Source organism: Lolium perenne, chromosome 4 (genome assembly GCF_019359855.2).
Source record: "Lolium perenne isolate Kyuss_39 chromosome 4, Kyuss_2.0, whole genome shotgun sequence".
NCBI classification, from domain to species: domain Eukaryota; kingdom Viridiplantae; phylum Streptophyta; class Magnoliopsida; order Poales; family Poaceae; genus Lolium; species Lolium perenne.
In genome coordinates, this window is record NC_067247.2 from 123,297,939 (window position 1) to 123,317,059 (window position 19,121).

At 43.4% G+C, this 19,121-nt stretch overlaps 1 protein-coding gene and 1 long non-coding RNA gene across 3 annotated transcripts; one reads left to right on the forward strand and one right to left on the reverse strand.

Annotated features, from left to right (window-relative positions):
* Positions 1-356: 356 nt before the first annotated feature.
* Positions 357-7,124, forward strand: LOC127293804 (uncharacterized). Of its 2 annotated transcripts, none has more exons than XR_011742774.1 (3): positions 357-981; positions 1,060-1,152; positions 6,860-7,124. It is a non-coding gene; the product is annotated as an uncharacterized lncRNA (long non-coding RNA). The 2 variants fall into 2 exon arrangements; XR_007846143.2 differs by having other exon boundaries at positions 536-971.
* A 777-nt stretch (positions 7,125-7,901) lies between these two features.
* LOC127293801 (uncharacterized) lies at positions 7,902-13,518 on the reverse strand. The gene is made up of 5 exons (XM_051323464.2): positions 13,401-13,518; positions 12,889-13,231; positions 11,527-12,639; positions 8,384-10,327; positions 7,902-8,274 (listed from the first exon to the last, which is right to left on the reverse strand). Exons 2-5 carry the CDS (start codon positions 13,168-13,170, stop codon positions 8,248-8,250), a joined length of 3,366 nt encoding a protein of 1,121 aa, XP_051179424.1. The 5' UTR covers positions 13,171-13,231; positions 13,401-13,518; the 3' UTR covers positions 7,902-8,247.
* Between the last annotated feature and the right edge of the window lie 5,603 nt (positions 13,519-19,121).

Genomic DNA, 19,121 nt, shown 5'->3' on the forward strand with positions numbered 1-19,121 from the left:
CTAGGGGACTTCAGGTTGATGTCTTCAGAGATGTGCCCGTTGAAACTCTTTGCAAATCTATCATTCATGCTCTACAACAAAAACAACTGTTATGTCTGATGTTTCTTCGTTTCGAGTGTACATAACAATGGCATAAGTTCAGATCCATGCTTGACTTTACAAAGTGAATACATGCAACGAGAAAAGCTTAGGGGCTCAAGGTCATCCATTTCTACTACAGATTCAGTAAAAAAAAAAGGAAAAAAGGTACTCCGTACTTTGTTTTGCGAACCCATATAGATTCATGTCATCCAAACTGACAAACTGAAATACAAGGCCAGATAAATGGAGGGCAGAAGGACCACTACAGTTGGGGGAGATTACTAGCCATGCTTTCCTTGAAGAAGTACTTGTTCTCGTCAGGCATGTGGCTCCTGTAGCAATGCTCTTGCCACTACGTGCAGAACTCGCAGTTCTTGCCCATCTTGAGATCAGATTGGCTGTCAGGGAAAGATCACGAAGAATGGCGATAGCAAGATAGTAAGAACCTAGAAGCTTTCCTTCAGGCGCAGAGTTGGCGATAGCAACACTAGTAACAAGTGTAGATAGGCTAAGCAACAAGTGTCGAAAAGGTTGTTTCCTGCATACTGTATCGTATGCCGCTGCTGCCGGCGGAGCGGAGGCGGGCGACCATCCTCCCCGGCGAGATCCAGGCCACCACCGGGGAAGCCCGCAGCTACCTCCTCCGTATCCTCCCCGCCCCACCCGATCCGACCTCCAAAGCGTGCGCTGCCGCTGCACTTGGACGAGAGCCGTTCCACCCTCCGAGAGCCGACTCGGCCGCTTCCCGCCGCCATGAGCATCTCCGCTGCTTCCTCACGACATTCCTCTCGCTCACCAAAGGCCTTGCGACGCGCTGCTGTTCCATTCCCCTGTCTGGCTACGGTTTTCGGTGATCGCTCCGGCTGTGTGCGCTCCCCGTCTTCGTGAAGGTGATGACCTGTACGTGTTCGACCAAATGGTTCAATGTCTGTTTTCCCCCACCCCTCTTGTATCTTATTCTGGAAAACCATGATCCAGGTCACAAGTTCCTGAGCAGTTCCTCCTGAGCCTGCCGCTGTCATCGATGCCAACAAGCATGTAAAAATTCGAGTGCCATTGATCTCAATTTTTGTAAGTTTGCACGCATTTCACTTATTATTAGCCTAGCTTTGATTTATTCCTCAGCAGCTCGTGCAAATAGAAAGTTGAGTAGTTATTTATTGTGAAACCCATGAGAAGAGGAATCTGTGTGGATTGCCATTTAGCTTGACCCTCTCAGATTCAGGAAGATAATTGATGTTTAGGCACTGTGCAACGTTATGGGCATTCTCATTTCTTCCATCCACTGTTGAAAATTATGCTAATTGTGAGGGGGATAATAATTGATAAGTATAGTGCAGTTTGGTGAATTTTGTCTTAGGCTATGTGGGATAACATGCGTGCTATTGCTCCATAAGCTATGAACTTATATGTTGCAACCACAACAAAATCTCAAGCTTATTGTATAGCAGCGATATATTGAAATAGTTCAAAATGGTTTTATTTATTGCTATGTCATAAACCATATCTCAGTTTTATACAATTAAGTATGTGGCTTATGATGTATGTCAGGCTTATGTTTTCCTTCTAGCTAGGAAAGAATTTTTTGATCACTGGTAGTTTATGTGATTTGGCACATGTGAAACAGTGGTATAATATTTTGTAAAAGTTTGTCCAATTTTTTTATTTATTTTGAAACTTTCACCGGCGGGGACTGGATCCCCCCAGCTGATTTTTTTAATTCATTTCAAATGTTTAGGTAGCAGAGTTGCATGCGGATAGGTGGTTACGCCATAGCATGGTGTCCTCCTTTTGCGCTTGAATTTTAAAGCGATACAACCAGAGTGATAGATCAGAGATTACATTGGAGAGGGTTGTTTGAGTTGTGATTACTTCGTCTCTGAATACTAGAACGTTCCTGGTGTCCCGTATCTTCCACAGGATTGTCAAGGCAATTGATGTCCAGACTGAGTGTGGTAGACTTGAGTTCATTGGTTTGCTCCATATGTTTCTGAATTGTGTCAGTTGAGGAGTGAGTTTAGCTCTTTGCCATACCAGTTTTGCTGAGGGGCATGAGAGGAGGAGGTGTTCTCTGTCTTCGATGGCGTTCGGGCATCTTGGGCAGTAGGGAGTGTCAAGAATCAACTTGTGGTGCAGGTTATCCCTCGTGTTTAGCCTGTTAAGGTGTAGCAGCCATCAAAAAACTTTGGCATGGCCTGGCACCCTGGAGTCCATAGCCTTGTTGTGCTGTCGTTGCAGTGATCATCATGCAGAGACAGATAGGCAGCCTTGGCCGAGAACTGAGTGACGTCCAGTATGCGGCGGTCGTCCTCATCCTGGGTTAACTGAATTTCCAGCAACAATGACAGCAGAGAGGCAAGCTCGACAGCTGCGGCGTCAGTTAGTCTGTTCGCATGAAATCACTGATGAAAGCATATGGTGATTGGTGGTGTGAAAAGATTGCTGGGAACACCTGTGCTAGGGGCTCATGCAGTAGCCATCTGTCAAGCCAAAAGAAGGTAGCTAAACCATTTCCTACTTTGCACTGTGTGATGTCTCTGAGAGTGGCTAAGTTTTTGTGGATTGTTTTTCCTAGGAAGGTGCTGTTGAGGCCTTGGCTAAGTGGGAATGGTGATAGTGATGTTACCCATGTTTTCCAGGGAATGTTGTTTTGGTGCAGAGTTTTGAAGTAAAATTGCAGTAGCAGACAACATTTTGTACATGCATGTTTCTGACACCTAGACCTCCATTCAGTTTGGGAGCGCAAACTTTGTCCCATGCAACAAGGCATTGGGCCCCAGAGCACGTGTCTTCTCCTACCCATAAAAAGGCCCTTCTTTTCTTGTCGATCTTTTAAATTATGAGGATAGGTATTAGAAGAGAGGCCATGAAATAAGTGGGCAGGCTGTCTAGAACAGCTGAGAGTAGGATTAGTTACCACCCTTTGGATAGTAGAGCCGCACGCCAACCTGCTAGGTATGTGTCAATGCGGTCTAGTAGAGTCTGGAAGACCGATGATGGGAGTTTGATTGGGGATAATGGTAGACCTAGGTATGTCTGTGGGAAAGAGTGAACTTGTGTGCCAAGGTTTGCTGCAATTGTTTGGGCTATTTCTTCAGTAACATAAATAGGGATGAATGTTATTTTGGTGAAGTTGATCTGGAGTCCGGTGGCAAGCGCAGAATGATCTAGGAGTTGTCTCATTTTTTGGGCTGCGGGAGGGGATGCTCGAGCTAGAATAATGGTATCATCGGTGTATTGTAGGATTGCTGGTGGCAAGCCGTCTCTGATAGGGTGGAGCAGCTCATTGTGACAAAAAGCTATCCGGGCTAACTGCTGCATGATGTCAGAGAAAATGATATACCGATAGGGAGAGATTAGGCCACCCTGCCTTAATCCATTGTTACATTGGATCCGTGGGTCAGGTACTCCATTTAGTAGAATTGCAGTTTTTTCTAGTTTGTAGGATGTTTTCAATCCAGTTACAGAATTAGTTCAGGGAATCCTCTCACACGTAGGAGTTGCAGTAGGTCAGTAACTCTGTCCAGGAAACAGAGTCAAAAGCTTTCCTAAAGTCTAACTTGATCATCATTGTGGGAGCTTTTCTTTTATGACAGCAGTTTAGTAGGTCTGCAGTGTAAGCAAAATTTTCTGAGATGGATCTTCCTTTAACGAACCCAGTTTGGTCACCATGGATTAGTTCTGGGATGTGGTGTTGCAGCCTGTTTGCCAGGACTTTGGCTATTGCTTTGATTGGACAATTTTGTAGAAATATAGGTCTGAATGCATCCGGGGTTATTGCAGAGTCGGTTTTGGGGAGTAGAATGAGATGAGCTCTGTTTATGCTTGTGGTGTCGGCTGTTTGTTAAAAGAAATTTTGGAAGAGGTTTATCATCTTTGGTTTGATTTTATGACAGCATTTTCTGTAGAAGCCCGGGCCAAAGCCATCTGGTCTCAGGCTGGCCTCCTTTTTCATTTGGAAGAAAACATCAGTAATTTCATTTTCAGTTACAGGGTCAGCCAGGGAGGATAGACCTGGGGTAGTGTGAGGGTAGATTGTGTGTAGTGAGAAGTTCCAAGTTGGGTTAAAGTTGTGTCCAAGCAACTGTTTGTAGTAATTTGTTAGGATTTCCGTTTTATGCTCATGTGAAGTGAAAACGGATCCATTTATTTCTAGTTTTGCAATTTTGTTTTTCATGTACGTGTTGCTGGCGACCACGTGAAATTATTTAGAGTTTTCATCACCATCTATGGCAAATTTTATTTTACTTCTTTGTTTCCAGAAGGCTACTCTTTCTCTTATGGCACGTTGCAAGACTTTGATGACGAGATGTCTGAGATTGAATTCAAGTTGGATAGTGTTCTTGATTCTTCAATGTGGCCAAGAAAGGAGATTACCAGTTTTGCAAAAAAATTCTGTCTTTTTGGGATGTTAGTGATTGTCTCCATCGCGTGATGGCCTGCCTTGAGGCTCAGAGGGCGGCAACTAGGTTGGATGCTGCGTTTGAATTAGTTTGAGCCGCAACCCATGCGTTCTGAATAATTGGGCCGCAGTGTGGGTGTTCAGCCCATGCATTTTCAAAATGAAGTGGCGGGACTCGGGATGAGAGTGGAGATATAAACTATTAGCGGAACGTGATCAGATACAAAGTGTGTTAACGATGAGACCGGCGGCTTTGGGAATATTTGATTTCAAGCCGTGTTTACAAAAGCGCGATCAATTATTTGTAGCGTGGGTTCCTTCCTATTACTCGACCATGTGTAGAGCCTATCGGTAAGAGGAAGCTCAGTTAGGGCCAGATTATTAGTTGCCTCATTAAAAGCATCTGCCTCATCTTGATGGAAGGATGATTTGTTTTTGTTAGCAGAGAAACACATTAAGTTGAAGTCTCCAGGGGTCATCCAAGGCATGTCGTCTGTTCAGTTTAGTTGTGAGAGTTCCTACTGATCCGTTGGAGCATAGATGTTTGTGATTGTGAGGGGCTGGTTATTTGAGATGGATCAGATCATGGAGGAAATTGTAAAGTTGTGAATTGTTGAGTTTTCCAGATTGAAGTGATCGGAGGATGCTGCATTTAGGATTCCTCCTGCAGATCCATTGGCCGGTTTATAGTAAAAAGATTGTAGGTGACATGGTAGAAAGCTTTTGGCTTTAAGAGATGTGATTTCACTTAGTTTGGTTTCTTGCATGAGTATGGGATCTATGGCGATTAGTTCAACTAAGACATCGCCGCATTTCATTTTTTGCCCTAGGCCACGAAGATTCCAAGAGCAGAAAAAATACTTCAGATTAATCATAAAGACACTCTTGTGCACCCTTACAAAGAATGATAAACAAGCATAGGTGAATGAGTGTTCTAACTAGCGATTTAGGTAGAAGGAAATAAGCATAGAGATAGTAGGCCACACTGACATGCATATGCTGTCAATGGCGGGAGGTGAGCTTTGTGGGTGTGGCCGCCCACCTCGAGCGTGTGTCGTGATGCATTGTAACTCATTGCACCATGGCAGGCACCGTTGGCACAAAGAGTCCAGCCGCCTCCTCGTCAGTGGCGCCACACACCATGGCAACGGCAGCCATGGCTGCCGTGTCTGTTGCGGGCATGTCTGGGTCGTCGACGAGGCCAGTGGCGCCGAGCGCCGCCGAGAGCCAGGCCGTAGCAGCAGACAGATCAAAGTGTGCGGCCTTTTTCTTGACGGCCTTCTCGAGCATGCTGATGAAGTTAGACTCTTCCTTGGTGGCAAGGCGCTGGCTTCGTCACAGCTTTGCCGCAACGTCGTTGGCACGGCGCGTTCGCGCCCTACGGTTCACGAGCGTGGAACGTGTCGGGGTCGTGCACGAAGGTCTCTGTTGGAGATGGGGGGTGCATGGGGGTGAGGTGAAATTAGATGATAGGGTCAGTTCAGGCTATAAGTGAAAATAGGAACCATGTGTTCGTCTAATCAATTATCCTCTTCCTTTTTGGTTTGTGTACAACGAACAGGATGAATTTGCCTTAGTTTGTAATGGTTCCCAATTCTTGCACACTGGGCTTCTAATATTTAAATTTTCTATAATGTGCAAGCAACACCCTTTCTAACTAGCTCTCCACATACAGTAGTAGTTTATAACAATGTATTATGAAAGTTTGGCTGATTTAAGGATTTTCGTGGTTGGGATCTATTAGGAAACAGAGAGGATGAATGACGCTTGAGCAACCAGTTTAAAACACAGTGAAGTGCTGGCGATCAAGCAAAGTAATGTTATTTTGTCAAACTTATTTTACTACAAATTGAATAGCTGTGACAAAACAAATGATCAGTTAATTAGACGTCACAATGATAGCTTTAACTCTATGTACCTTCTATATTGGCAAAGTTTTCTGTTTTGTGATACTTAAAAAGGGTCAGAGTTTTAGTGTATTAATTTCCAGTGTCAGGCACTCTCATATATTCAGCCCACCTAGTCACAGATCCTAGGAAAACTCTTGTATCTTTTATCACTATGGGGTGTTGTTTGTTAAATATGACAATCCTTGACAAATTCCAAGAATGCAGCCTTTCTTTTCCATGATGTTCTTTCACCACTGCCTAGTCTTGAACACTTAGTCCTACAGGCCACAGCTTAACTTACTGTTGAGTATGGATGCTTCGAATTTTGCGTCCTGCTTGAAAATGCAATGATTTCTGTTCCTTAACATGCATCGAAACTGTGCAAGTAAAAATACTGATCTATATAAACATCGCCTGTTTTTGGTACTGCTGTTGTTTTGTATGATTTTCATGTTTAACTTACCTGGAATGTAACCTTATTCTGCAGGCAACAAAAGCGGGAGTTGTGGTCCTTCGCAGCAAGGACACATCTCTTCTGAAATGAATTTATTGGAAGATCTTCTGGCTTAAGTTCCTTTTTTCAGCTTTTTACCTAGTTATAAGAAACTCCCCACTCCTGGTGCTAGTTTTTGTGTTTCGCAGACAAACGGGCATTCTACTTGATTTCTGTATAAATAACATCTTGTTAATCAGCACATATCATTCCAGCCTGACATAAAAACAGTGCCTGAACACTGACCGGTTTCATTGTATGGCTTTTGTGTGCAAAAAAGTGTGTTTACTTTTTTTTCTTCTATCATCGGAATCATGGTTTTTTCACACATGAGTGCACATTCTGAGTAATTTGTAACTGAGAATCCAGTTAAATTGATGAATCCTCATGGAGTCAAGGTTCCTTTCCTTCTAAACTCATACATAGTGTGTCACCGTGTGTTGATTATCATTTTCCCTGCAGCTTTCCCCCCTCGTGAAATACTAGTAAGGGTGAGCTCTACAAACAAGGCAATAGCCAACTCAAATGCAACCGATTCAGCATAATCTTCTTCAGGTGAACATAGATAGAGGGAATTTAGCATACAGTAGAGGTGCCAGTCACATCACGATAGTTTGTAGCACGAGGAACAAGGTGCACTTCCTACAATCTTACTTAGCACGGATATCAAACAGATCCGGTTCAGGGCAACAGGTTGAAGAGGCCTGTCTCTTCTTGTGCAGGACATGCAGGGCAAGGAGGCCATTGAGACAGGTGAAGTCGCCCCAAGCGAAGCCCACAAAAACTCCAAAAACGCTGTAGTAGTTGTTGCTGTTCCGTTGCAGTTGCACGGGGTCGTGTATCCGCAATAATGCTGAACCCATCAGCAGTTGCATGCTTTTCACCAGGAACCATGGACAGAATATACTAGTATGGTACATTATATTGTCGTGTAAGCCAGACATTATATTCTGTAGCCACTCTTTTTTTCTGAGAAAAGAGGAGAAGCTCAAGACTGCAGACTGAACACACGCCCTTCAAATTCCAAGTTAGATGCCAAGTTAGATGCTTGGGCAGGAAGCATCATATATATTTCATTTCAATTTTGACAATAACAAAACAACAGCAGAGTGGCGAAACAGAGGAGATGCAATAGCAACAGAGTGGTGAAATAAAGTTAAGGAGGACAAACAAGAAGCGTTGTTCTTCTCCATGAGAGAACACAAGTGTTCATAGAATCGGTAACTACCTTGGTCGTTGGAGCTCCCTGCCTGGTATTTATTCAATATGAATGTTCGGTCTTCGCACCGTAACTTTCTTCTCTCCCGCATGGGCGCCTTTCTCTCCGTTCGCAGCAAGGGTCAGATGAGGGAACAACAACCGCAACCTGTCCCCATCATTAGCTAGTCCCTCCAGTTCAATTTGATATTCTACAAAATTAAATATAAAATGAAGGAAGTTAGTATAACCATTAGCAAGGATTCCATGCAAAAAATAGGAGTAATAAATATATGATAAACAGTATGGTAGGGCACGTACCTCAAGCTTCCTATGGTTCTCCACTGCGTTACACCACTTCTTTAATTCAGGGCTGCAGAAGAATATTTTCAGTTCTTGGAGGTTTGTGAGCTCGTGTATGCTCTCTGGTAGAGTCATGATGGCATTGCAGGATGTTATTTTCAGTTCCTTGAGCGACAGCAGTTCTCCTAGCCATTGTGGCAGTTGTCTGAAGCTAGGACAATTAGACAGTGTTAATGATTCTAGCTTTGTGAGTTGCCTCATGTTATTGGGCAATTTCTCCAGGCTCTTGTGGTCCCATATTGTCAGTTCCTGAAGGGAGTGGAGGGCCCCAGATATCTCCGGTGAGATCATCAAATTAGTGCAACCCATGAGTATTAACTGCCTGAGGAAGAGTAGGCGGTAAAGAAAACCCCATTGATAAAGAGGCATGTTGCTGTCTCCAGCTATCAGGCAATCAATATGTGACACCCTCTCCCGCTGTGGTAGGAGCACATTATCGCTTTTCCTTATAGACCAAGATGCTGCTCTAGGAAGGTGTGGTCTTATCCTCAACTTGGGGCAATCATATATGTACACTTTTTCAAGCTCATTCACACTCAAGTATGAAGTGTCCCATTCTTCCAGGCTTTCCATACTGGTGAGCCTAATCTCTCGGAGGTTTGGTAGTTGGCCAAGGGGCGGTAGACTCTTGCAGTTTCGCATATACTGCATCGTCATCTTGACAAGATTAGGGAGATGATTGCTAATACTCATTAGCCAGTCTGGAAAGCCAACACCACTGTAACCGTCTATTCGAAATGTCTTCAAAGTGGTTGGTGGCACTAGCTCCGTCAACAACTCCATGTCATCCATAGATCTATTTGCACCGTTGGTCCACGATAACGTCAATTCTAGGATGGTCTGTTTCTCACTCAGATGTATACTGTGCGCCTCTTCTCGGGACTTCACATTTTCAAGCTGCCAGATGTTCAACTCAGCAGGACTTACATGCTCAAGCAAATAGATGTTACTGCTAGTGTTACCTGCATACACAGAAAAGTACTGAGCCCTGGCTCTTGAGTAGTTAATGTTATCTACACACTCTGGAAGACTAATAATTTGGTAGCACTCATTGAGCACTAGCTTGGTCAAGAGGCTTGCACTATCTGGTATTATAAGAGGATACCGATTCTGAGACAAATCCAGATGATTCATATTGGGAAGGGTGCATATACGGTCAACGAAACTCCCAGTATGATCCCTTGAGTTGTCAAAGATATATTGCAAGCAATTTGATAGCCTTAAATATCGGAGTTCAGTGAGATTGACGATGGCATCAGGCAGCCCTCTGATATATTTACATTTTGATAAATCCAAATGTTGGAGTTTGGTTAGGCCACGCAAAGCTTTGGGTATTCCTAAAACATCACAGCAGCCTGACAAATCCAGATGTACCAACTCTCTAATTTTTCCGAATGACAATGGGAGTTCTTTTAAGTTGCTACAACCTGATAAGTCAAGATGCATCAGACCTTTCATTTCACCAATCGACTCGGGCAATACTCTGAGATCCCAAGAAGAGATTCTAAGATAATTCAACTTCGATAGCATACCGATACCCCTGGGATTAATTCGAGCATCCCAACATGAGAAGCTAAGATACCTCAACTGCTTCAGTTGACCAATAGAATCTGTCAAATCATGCATATCATTTGTCCAGAAATCTAAGACACGGACGTGCTTAGCTGGTGAAAATGCATCACTGTTCGAAAGTTTGTCTGCAAAATGCAGTGACCTTATCTTTGCAAGTGAATTTGTGGATGACTGCAATGGCTTCCTACTACAATCTGTCAACCATGCATAGCGGCAGTTGGGGCCCTCCAAGTTATATTCGTCAGCCATGACCGATCTTGCGAGGTCATGCACCAGGTCATGCATAATGAACCGTGTAGCATCTTGTCTTTTTTCCAAAGAGCGGGCGTTCTGCAGGAATAACATGAAGTAGTGTAAGCCTTACAGTTTTCCCTATTAGCAATTGGAGAGAATAAACACAAGTGAATTGCTAACTGGATGTTATTCTTCATCCGCAATTTAAAGGCTACAACTATATTGACTTTTCCATCTGATTTATTGCATTTTTACCTTTTTCTACGTCTACAGTTTCTTTTCTGATCTTCAGCTATTTTTCTCTAATCATTCTCATTTTGATCTAATGCTTTTCCAGAGTATAAAACTAAGGTCCAATAACAAGTAAAATCAAAGACATGAACACTAAATTTTTACGTGTATTTTGTACACACACGACCATTGCTGTAAAAAATTACTCAAGAGTTCACTCTTAAATTATTGATATTCTTATTAACATACAAAAATTAAAATAAGGAAAAACTCTACATATAACCATAACATCTTGTCTCTAGACTACTAACATATTCCTATTAAAATATGGAATACAGTGGGGAACAGTAGTATTCCGGTAATAGGGTCCATCACCAATTGATGATAAGCTATGGCAAATCAATGAGACTGAGTACAAACTGTGTCTCAACATAAGATATTAAAAACTTTAAAATTGGCTCAACACAGCAGCTTGCAGCGATTCAAAATTACCAAGACATTTAAGCTGTTAAAAAACCACTAACAACATACACTTAGTGTAAGGATTCGAGTTTAGCAAACCAACCGCGATGAAACAGATTTGACTACCGCAGATACACAAAACTCAAAATCACCCAAGTGTTCCTCGAGAGAACAAATAAAATAATAACTAACTAATTATAAACAAAACTCTGCATTGAGAGGATGAGTTGGAATCGCAAAGCCAAGTCAGAGTCAATGAGGCTCGACATGATGCAACGCTACAATGTAGGGCCAGCATTTTTTTCATCATGCAATATTCATCATATGAGTAAAAAAACTAATGACATGCAAAGTCAAGAACTATAAACCGCAAGTAATCAAAGAGCAAATTTCAAGGGTTTAGTATTTTTCATGTAAAATTTTAAATATTTGTACTCTTTCTAGAAAAATGATCAGTCATTTAAAAGGAGAGTTATAAATCGGTTACTCCAACATAATGCATGGAAAGGTTTCGCAGAAAAATAATATCAGCAACTCTATAAAAAATCATTATTTGAATAAAATAAGACAAGGATTATTTGTGTACGAATTGTGTGACTCACCTTTGAATGTTGAAGAAATGACATCTCCAGAAGCTCCCTAATAAAACTCTCACCGATCTGCCAGGTAGAGAATGTACTAGATGACTCCATGAATCCAAGAGCAATCCATTGATGAATTAGATCATCACTAATCATGTGATGTCCTTTTGGAAAGATTGCGCAATAAGCAAAGCATAACTTCAAGTGTGGAGGCATGAAGTTGTAGCTTAACAGCAAGGATGCAAGCACTTCATGTGTTGACGATGTTTCTTCAGACGGAGATAGATTCCAGATATGGTTGGATCTGATGGCATCCCATACATCATATGTCTTGGATTTCAACATGTGTCCAAGTGATTGAGCAGCTAAAGCCACACCTCCACACTTCTTTGCAATTTCCTTCCCAATAGGCTCCAAGTGCTCTTTGTCTTGCCTTGTTTCAAACTTACTTTTCACTTTTAATATATCCCAGCACATTTGATCTGACAACGGAGGTAATTCGAATGGATCAACAGTGGCAATTTCTTTTGCAATGCGTTTTTCGCGTGTGGTAACCACAACCAGCACCTTGCTCGCCTCACCCTGCTTCAGCAGAGCCTTCAATTCTTGTAGCCGAGTAGGATCCCTCTCCCACAGGTCATCCAAAATGATTAGGATCCTCTTACCAGTAAACAGCTCTCGGAGACGAGTATGAATACTATGCAAATCATCAGGTATCGGGCTCTCCGGTGAAAGTTGTGATATTATAATGTTGCCAATCTTTTTCAGTTCAAATTTCTGGGACACATAAACCCACACCTGAGAGTATTGTTTGAACTCGGAATCATTGAAAACTAATCTTGCCAAGGTGGTTTTTCCAATGCCTCCAATGCCACATATGGGAAGGATGGTGGTCCCTTGAGTGGTGCTCCCAGATATACGAGCCAAGATTTCCAGTTTTTCTTTAGTCCTTCCAATGATTTCTGCTTCCTCCACATTCCCTGCTGTCTCCCGGATATCAGGGACCTGCTTCTCCTCGCTGCGAGTTTCTGGTAGAACACGATAATTGTTACGGTCATCTGCTATCTTTTGTAGGCGCTTTTGCATCTTCTTCATCTTACGTGGCATCTTAATCTTATTCATCGTAGCTGCCCACTGCGGAACAATTTGATTTGTAAGCACCATGGAATTGTCACTATAAAAAAGTTTTCAGATCTAGTTCATTATGTAAATCAATTCAGTTCCACCAGTTCATATCTTAGAAAAGGGAAACCCAGTTCATTGTTTTTCCCGTTATCTAGTAGTAGTATAATGGAGTCAACACAGTTTGAACAAAAAAATCTTAGGCAACAGCAGCATTCATATCCAGTTCGATGGCAATGAAATGGTTAGACTCTTTCATACCAGGTCGGTGTCAGCTTCGAGGTCATCAAGCATGTCAGAGATGTCGTACATGGCGTCCTTGAGCCGCTTCAGCCAAAGAAGCGCCGAGTTATCCGTGACAGACCGCGTCTCAGCGTCGCTGAGCACAGCCTCTACCGACTCCAGCGTCATCTTCATCTTCTCGAGATCCTTCTTCATGTTCCAGTGCAACTTGATCTCGCTTCCCATGGCGGAACCGATCTGTTTAATCACCAGCTTGATGACGGCAGAGGCGAGCATACCTCCGACTGCCGCTATCGCCATGGCTCGTGGCCGTTGACTTGGGACTTGCTATATATTGATTGAAGCTCGAGTCCCTATTAATCTTCCATGATTACGCACCAAAGCATCAGAATCGTGGCATGCTGAATCGATACCACAAGCTCGCAAATACCCGTGTCTATTAAACTTCAATTTGCAAGATTGCAGGCAGAGCTGCAGCGCAACCAAAGTCGCGCGCTTGCAAGAAAGAAGGTAGATAGTAAGAGAGGTACCTGATGCCGGCAGCTGCGTGATCCGGTGCGCGCGAGGAGACCTGAAGACTCGAGAGGAAAGTGTCTGCTTAGCTTTGACGCTATGCTTTCCAGACGTCTTCCTTTTAGCTATTGTATTTTAGTTTCGTTGTTTAGTTTGTTTTTTTTCGAAAATGCGTTGTTTAGTTTGTATACTGTAAGGCCGGCCTAAACTAAAGCCAAGTCTGCTTACATTCGTGGCGCTGGCACACCGTTATCTATAACTAGATGATTCCCCGCACGTTGTTACGGGACCAAATGAACATTATTTTGTGAGAATAGAACATATATGAAATAAGATTTTGATGGCTATCGAATATTATCCGGTTATCTTGAGTTTTTGAAGAAACGATAAAATGATTTTCATTGTAGGCAGGTAGTATTATCTGCTTCTCTCTTCCCAAAAACATAATAAGCTAAATAGAAATAAAAATATCCCATATCATATTTCACTTCGGCTTGCTTGAAAATACCTCTTAAATATAATAGGTGATTTGTAAATTCACATCGATGCAAGCAAAAACGACATAAATTAAGAAAGAAAAAAACTCGATCATGGTAAATGCACAATATTTTCAAACATGGTCTTGGATTATATACATAAATTCTAGAATATTTGAGGACAATTTTGTAGTTTCCATACAGAGTTTATGAAAACAAAATAGACATATAACGATTTATGAAAAGAAACTTAATCATGGACATGGAAGTACTACCTTTGTCCATAAAAATATGTCACTTGTTTGTGTAAATTTAGTGTATATATATATATATCCGAATTTAGGCAAATCTCCGACATCTTTTTATGGATGGAGAGAGTATGTATATAGAAAAGAGTAATTGCAAACCCGTAAAATAAATTCTCATGTTGAAGATCGGCAGTGCACATGCTTACTTTTTCTCTTCGTATTCATGGCCTGCTGATCATTATAAATTATCAACTGCAAGGAAATAATCTGGAAGGTACATATACAGACATATGCTGATAGATGAGGGAGAATAGCCCTTTGAGAAATCGCACGTGTGGCTGTAAAAAGAGAAAAGAACCTCTTATCGCAAATCTTGGTGAGACAGTAACAAAAGAAAATATGGGCAGCTAGGTAGATGAGATGCTCACTGATCGAGCCCTTTGTCATCCATCGGCTTGTTCTGCTGTACTAACATCTAATACGACTGAAAAAGCATTAGGCCCTTGAAAACCACATGTATAATTCGCAAAAAAAAAACCATATGTATATATATAAACAGACAGGGTAGCATGAAGAGCATGATTGAATGATCCGAGATATTTGTATCCCGCTGTGATCATCCCGGTCTCCCTCCTCACCATGGGGTGAAGACTCAAGAGCATAGTCCATAAACCTGACTCCTGATGCGTTCAGCCGATCGGCCAGTCACCACGGACGAAAGAAACCGGATGCTGAAAAACAGCTTCAACTGGCCATGGCCAAGATAACCACCAGCCAAGCTCCCCTTGTCTTGGTGATAGACGGTATGTCACATGGGCTTGATGCAGAGCAGCGGAACTGACATGGGAGAATTCTGTGAACACCATTGGAGATTTTGGGTCACGAGAGACATACTGAAGTTTGAACTATAAAGAAGAGAAAAATAAGGAGCTTAAGAGGCACAGTCGCTTGTATTGGCGGCGGTGGTGATCATATGCACCATGCACCGTGAACGAATAAAGAGAGAAGATGAGAAGACATGTGCATGTAATGTAAAAGATAAAGTCAAGGAGGGGAAGAGAGAGATTGGCAGCTCAAGGGGTTCTTGCGAGATGGAGCCGTTAGGTGACGCCCTGGGCGATGCCCCTGGTGACGCCCCTGGCGACGTTCCTCCGCCGTTCGGCGGCAAGTTCTGGTGTCTAGCTACTGAGGATGAAGATGAGGAGGTTCAGGAGGACCATTCTCCCCGGTCGTCGGAGGTTTACCGGCAGTCATCACCGGAGGTTTTTGCCTCGCCATCTGCAAGGTACGTCAAAAGGTTGAAATCGCGTTTTGAGCAGCGTCGTGCGGCTATGCTCTTGTCGATCTCGCCTGGGGAATCGCAGTTTCCGTCGCTGGAGCCACAGCAACCGTGCAGTTCATCTCCGAGCGAAAAGAGGTTGAAATATCCTGTCCTAGAGCCGACAGTATTTCTCCTTCAGGATTTTGTTGCGTCTGAGTGGGTTAAAGTGTTTCGGAAGGAACAATGCCGTCGGTTCAGACGTGCTCATCACCCTTGCTCCGGCCAAGAGCGCCGCCGTCCTTCTCATAGAGCTCGCCGGAGATCTCCTGCCGGCGTGATTCGTGGATCTCGTGAGTTCGAATTATCTGGGCCACATGGGCTCCACACAGCCAAAGGGCTGTTTCAGGGCGATGGGTCCCATGGGTTCAAGCCCACTTTGGCGCTCAAGGGTTTTAGGGAAGTACTGATAGCACGAGGATTGCCAGCGCCAATCTCTCGTCAATCCAGGGTCAACCCCTCGTCAAGGGTTCGTCTGGCGGCTAAGGCTCTGCCATCTATGGCTGGGAACACGCTTGTTCCTCCTCGGGGCGCCAATCTGCAGCCACCCATGATGCGCCAGCCCATTATCCCAAGGTCCACCCCTGGTCGCACTGAAGCTGGTGCTGTTGGTGGGGGTGTGGCGGCGGGTGGAGTGTTCGCCGGTGCTTCGTCGAGCGCTGCTGTGGTGGCAAGTGATGTTGCCACCGCTGGGAGTGGTCAAGGTGTGCTTCAGCAGCCGCCGACGTCTCGTCAGGCTGGAGGAGGTTCTGGTCCGGCTGGTCATGTTTCTGGATTTCGTGACAGGAGGTATGATGGGTTCGATGATCGTGGTTACGGCGGTTTTCAGGAGGGTTACTATGAAGGTAATAACGGATACGGCAATGGCTATGGTTCGCAGAATAGGGGTAACTACCGATCTCGTCCTTATAACAATTTTAGGCAGTGGAATAGAAATTTCAATAGTAATGTTCATGGGTCTGGCCGCTTTAATAATAACAACAGCAACCGATATCAGCGTCGGTTCAATGTTACTGAGAACCTTGCTGTGGATGCCTCTGGTCAGGGGTCGGATCCATCCCTGATTGCTGCTTCAGTCTCGGACGGGTCTATTGCTGCGACTAGTTCACAGCCTTTGGATGCTTCTTCAGTGGAAAATTCTGGTTTGGCTCTGTCTAATCGTGCTCAGAAAAAGATTGATAAAATGCAGTGTCTTAAATGTAATGATTTTGGTCATTTTGCTGATGCTTGTACTGCTGTTCTTTGCATATACTGTGAAAAGATCAGTCATGAGTCCAAAAACTGCCCTCTATTGTCTATGCCTAAACCAGTAGCTATTTCTTATGGTGTTGCACGCAATGAACTGTTGTTTCATGAGGTTCCAGCTTCAAATGATGTTACTTTCAAGCATGACAGTGGCAAAGTCGGTAAGATTTCAGTCAATGGAGGTATCTTGACAGCCTCTGAGATTATTAAAGAGCTGCACTGGATTATATCTGATACTCACCAATGGGATCTCACTCCTACTGATGATGGTTCTTTTAAAGCTATTTTCCCTTCTAAATCCGACCTTGCTAGAATGACTAAAATTATAAATGTGCCGGTTCCGGATACCAGTATGTTTTTGCATTTTGAAGAATGGTCTGCAGCTGAGCTTGACAGATTTTGTGTGACTCCTGTGTGGGTAAGGGTGCATGGTGTATGTTATAAAGAAAGGTGTGACTATCTTTCTCTGTTTGGTGTTGGTTCTCTAATCGGAAAGACCAAAGAGGTTGACATGGTATTCACTAGGGCTCACACCACGGTTAGAATGCTTGTGGAGGTAACCAGGGTGGAGTACATCCCGACTACTACTGTTGATCATATGTATGACGGGCAGGGATATGGGCTGCTTTTTAAGCTTGAGAATCAGCCGACAAAGGAGAAGGAAGATGTTGTGATGAATGAGTCTAGCTCTGGTGATGATGCAAATAAAGATAAGGGGCAGTCTAAGGAAATGCCAACTGGCACTGATTCTTTCGGTACTGAGGTTAATCCCATGCCAAAGCAAAAGCAAGATCCTCCAAGGCACTCCTCTCCTCAAAATAAGCAAGTTCAAGGCTGCCATTTGGTTGACCATTCTACACCTAAACCTAAGCAGTACCCTTCTATGAAAACACCTGAGAATAAGCATTTTTCGGGCTGCTCTTTGCCCGCGATCAAGGTGGGCCAGATTGACTGTCCTAGAGTGGAAAATATTAATGCGTATTCGTGGTCTGATAGCAAAATCTCTGGCTTGATTCCTCGGAAGCTTTGGGCTGACTATGATACTGATGATGATGAGTTACTGGGATCTTCGTTGCCTCGAGTGCATGCGACCCCTGCCCATCCTCCTGCTGCTAGGTCAGCGTTTACACATGCTCTTGATGTTGTTGCTCCGGATGTGTTGCTCTCCTCAGTGGATGGTTTGTTTCCTGGCTGTGTTGCTTCCGCGGGAGAGAAAAACAAGTTTTCTTCTGAAGTATATGTCGCTGATGTGCCCCGCTTGGCAGAGGCTGAGGCTGCTATGGAGACGGTTGATTTCGTGTCTGATGATGATGCTGCAAGATCACATGTTCAGAAACTGCACGTGAAGGTTAGCTCCTCAAATGTGCCCAGTGCTGCACACATTCAAGAGGATACGAATGATAGTTCTACGTCATTCACAGGTATCTCGTGTGGTATTTTTTTGGAGCTAGAGACTCCATTTGCTTCTTCTCAATTTACTCAATTTTCTGAACAGAATGTTTCCTCTTTGCAAGTTAATGGTTTCAGCAACCTGGGTCTTCAGTCAAGTCTCAGACAGTTTCTTTAAGGGATGGTGATGTTGATAGCCTTAATGAAGGTAATTTTTGTTTTAATGATCAGGAGCAAGAGCCTTCTGGTTCAATTGATGTTTCTAAAAAATCTTCCACTCTGTCTAATGTTGATCCTTTCTCTCACCATATTGAAGAGGCTGGTGCTAGCAGGGCTGGCACGGGTGTTTATCTTGGTGGTCGGTATTCTGTTGATGATATTGTGGCTTTTGGGGGTATTTCTTCTCCTTTGCTGGACGCACGTTCAAGTGAACGCATTCGTCTTCAGGAGAACGCCGATGATACTCAATTGGAGCGTGCCCAAAAATTGGCAAAGGCCAAGGACGTTCCTTCTTTTCCAGGTACTAATGTGACCTTCAAATTTTCTCTTAGTTCTATCCCAAATGATGTTTTCTTGCAAAGGGCTAAGATTTTGGGGGTATCTTTGCGGAATTCTACGTCCCAAGCTGCTAAGTCTATAGAGTCTATCAAAGAGGTAGACAACCATCGCACATTAATAATGATTCAAAAAAATCTTGATGAGGTAAAGAATGTTGATGAACCTAATAAAAATGATGACCCTTTCCATAATAAGGTTTTAGAACATGCGTCCTCTCTATCCTTGGACATTGGTGATGATGCTCAATTAGCACCGGAAGGAAAAGATCCTATCCGGGAGGCGAAAAAAATTAAAGTATATACAAGAAGAGCAAAAGTGGTACCTAAAGTTGTGCGTCAAAGTGTACGCCTGAGTAAGAAATCTAAACCATCTGATTAGTTCTTTAGTTCGATGAAGGGTTCTTTTTGGAATAGTGACGGATTTAGAGATCCGGCAAAGCATCGTTTCGTGCGTGAGACGATCGATGAGCATAAGCTCGACTTCTTTGCCATCTCAGAGACGGGT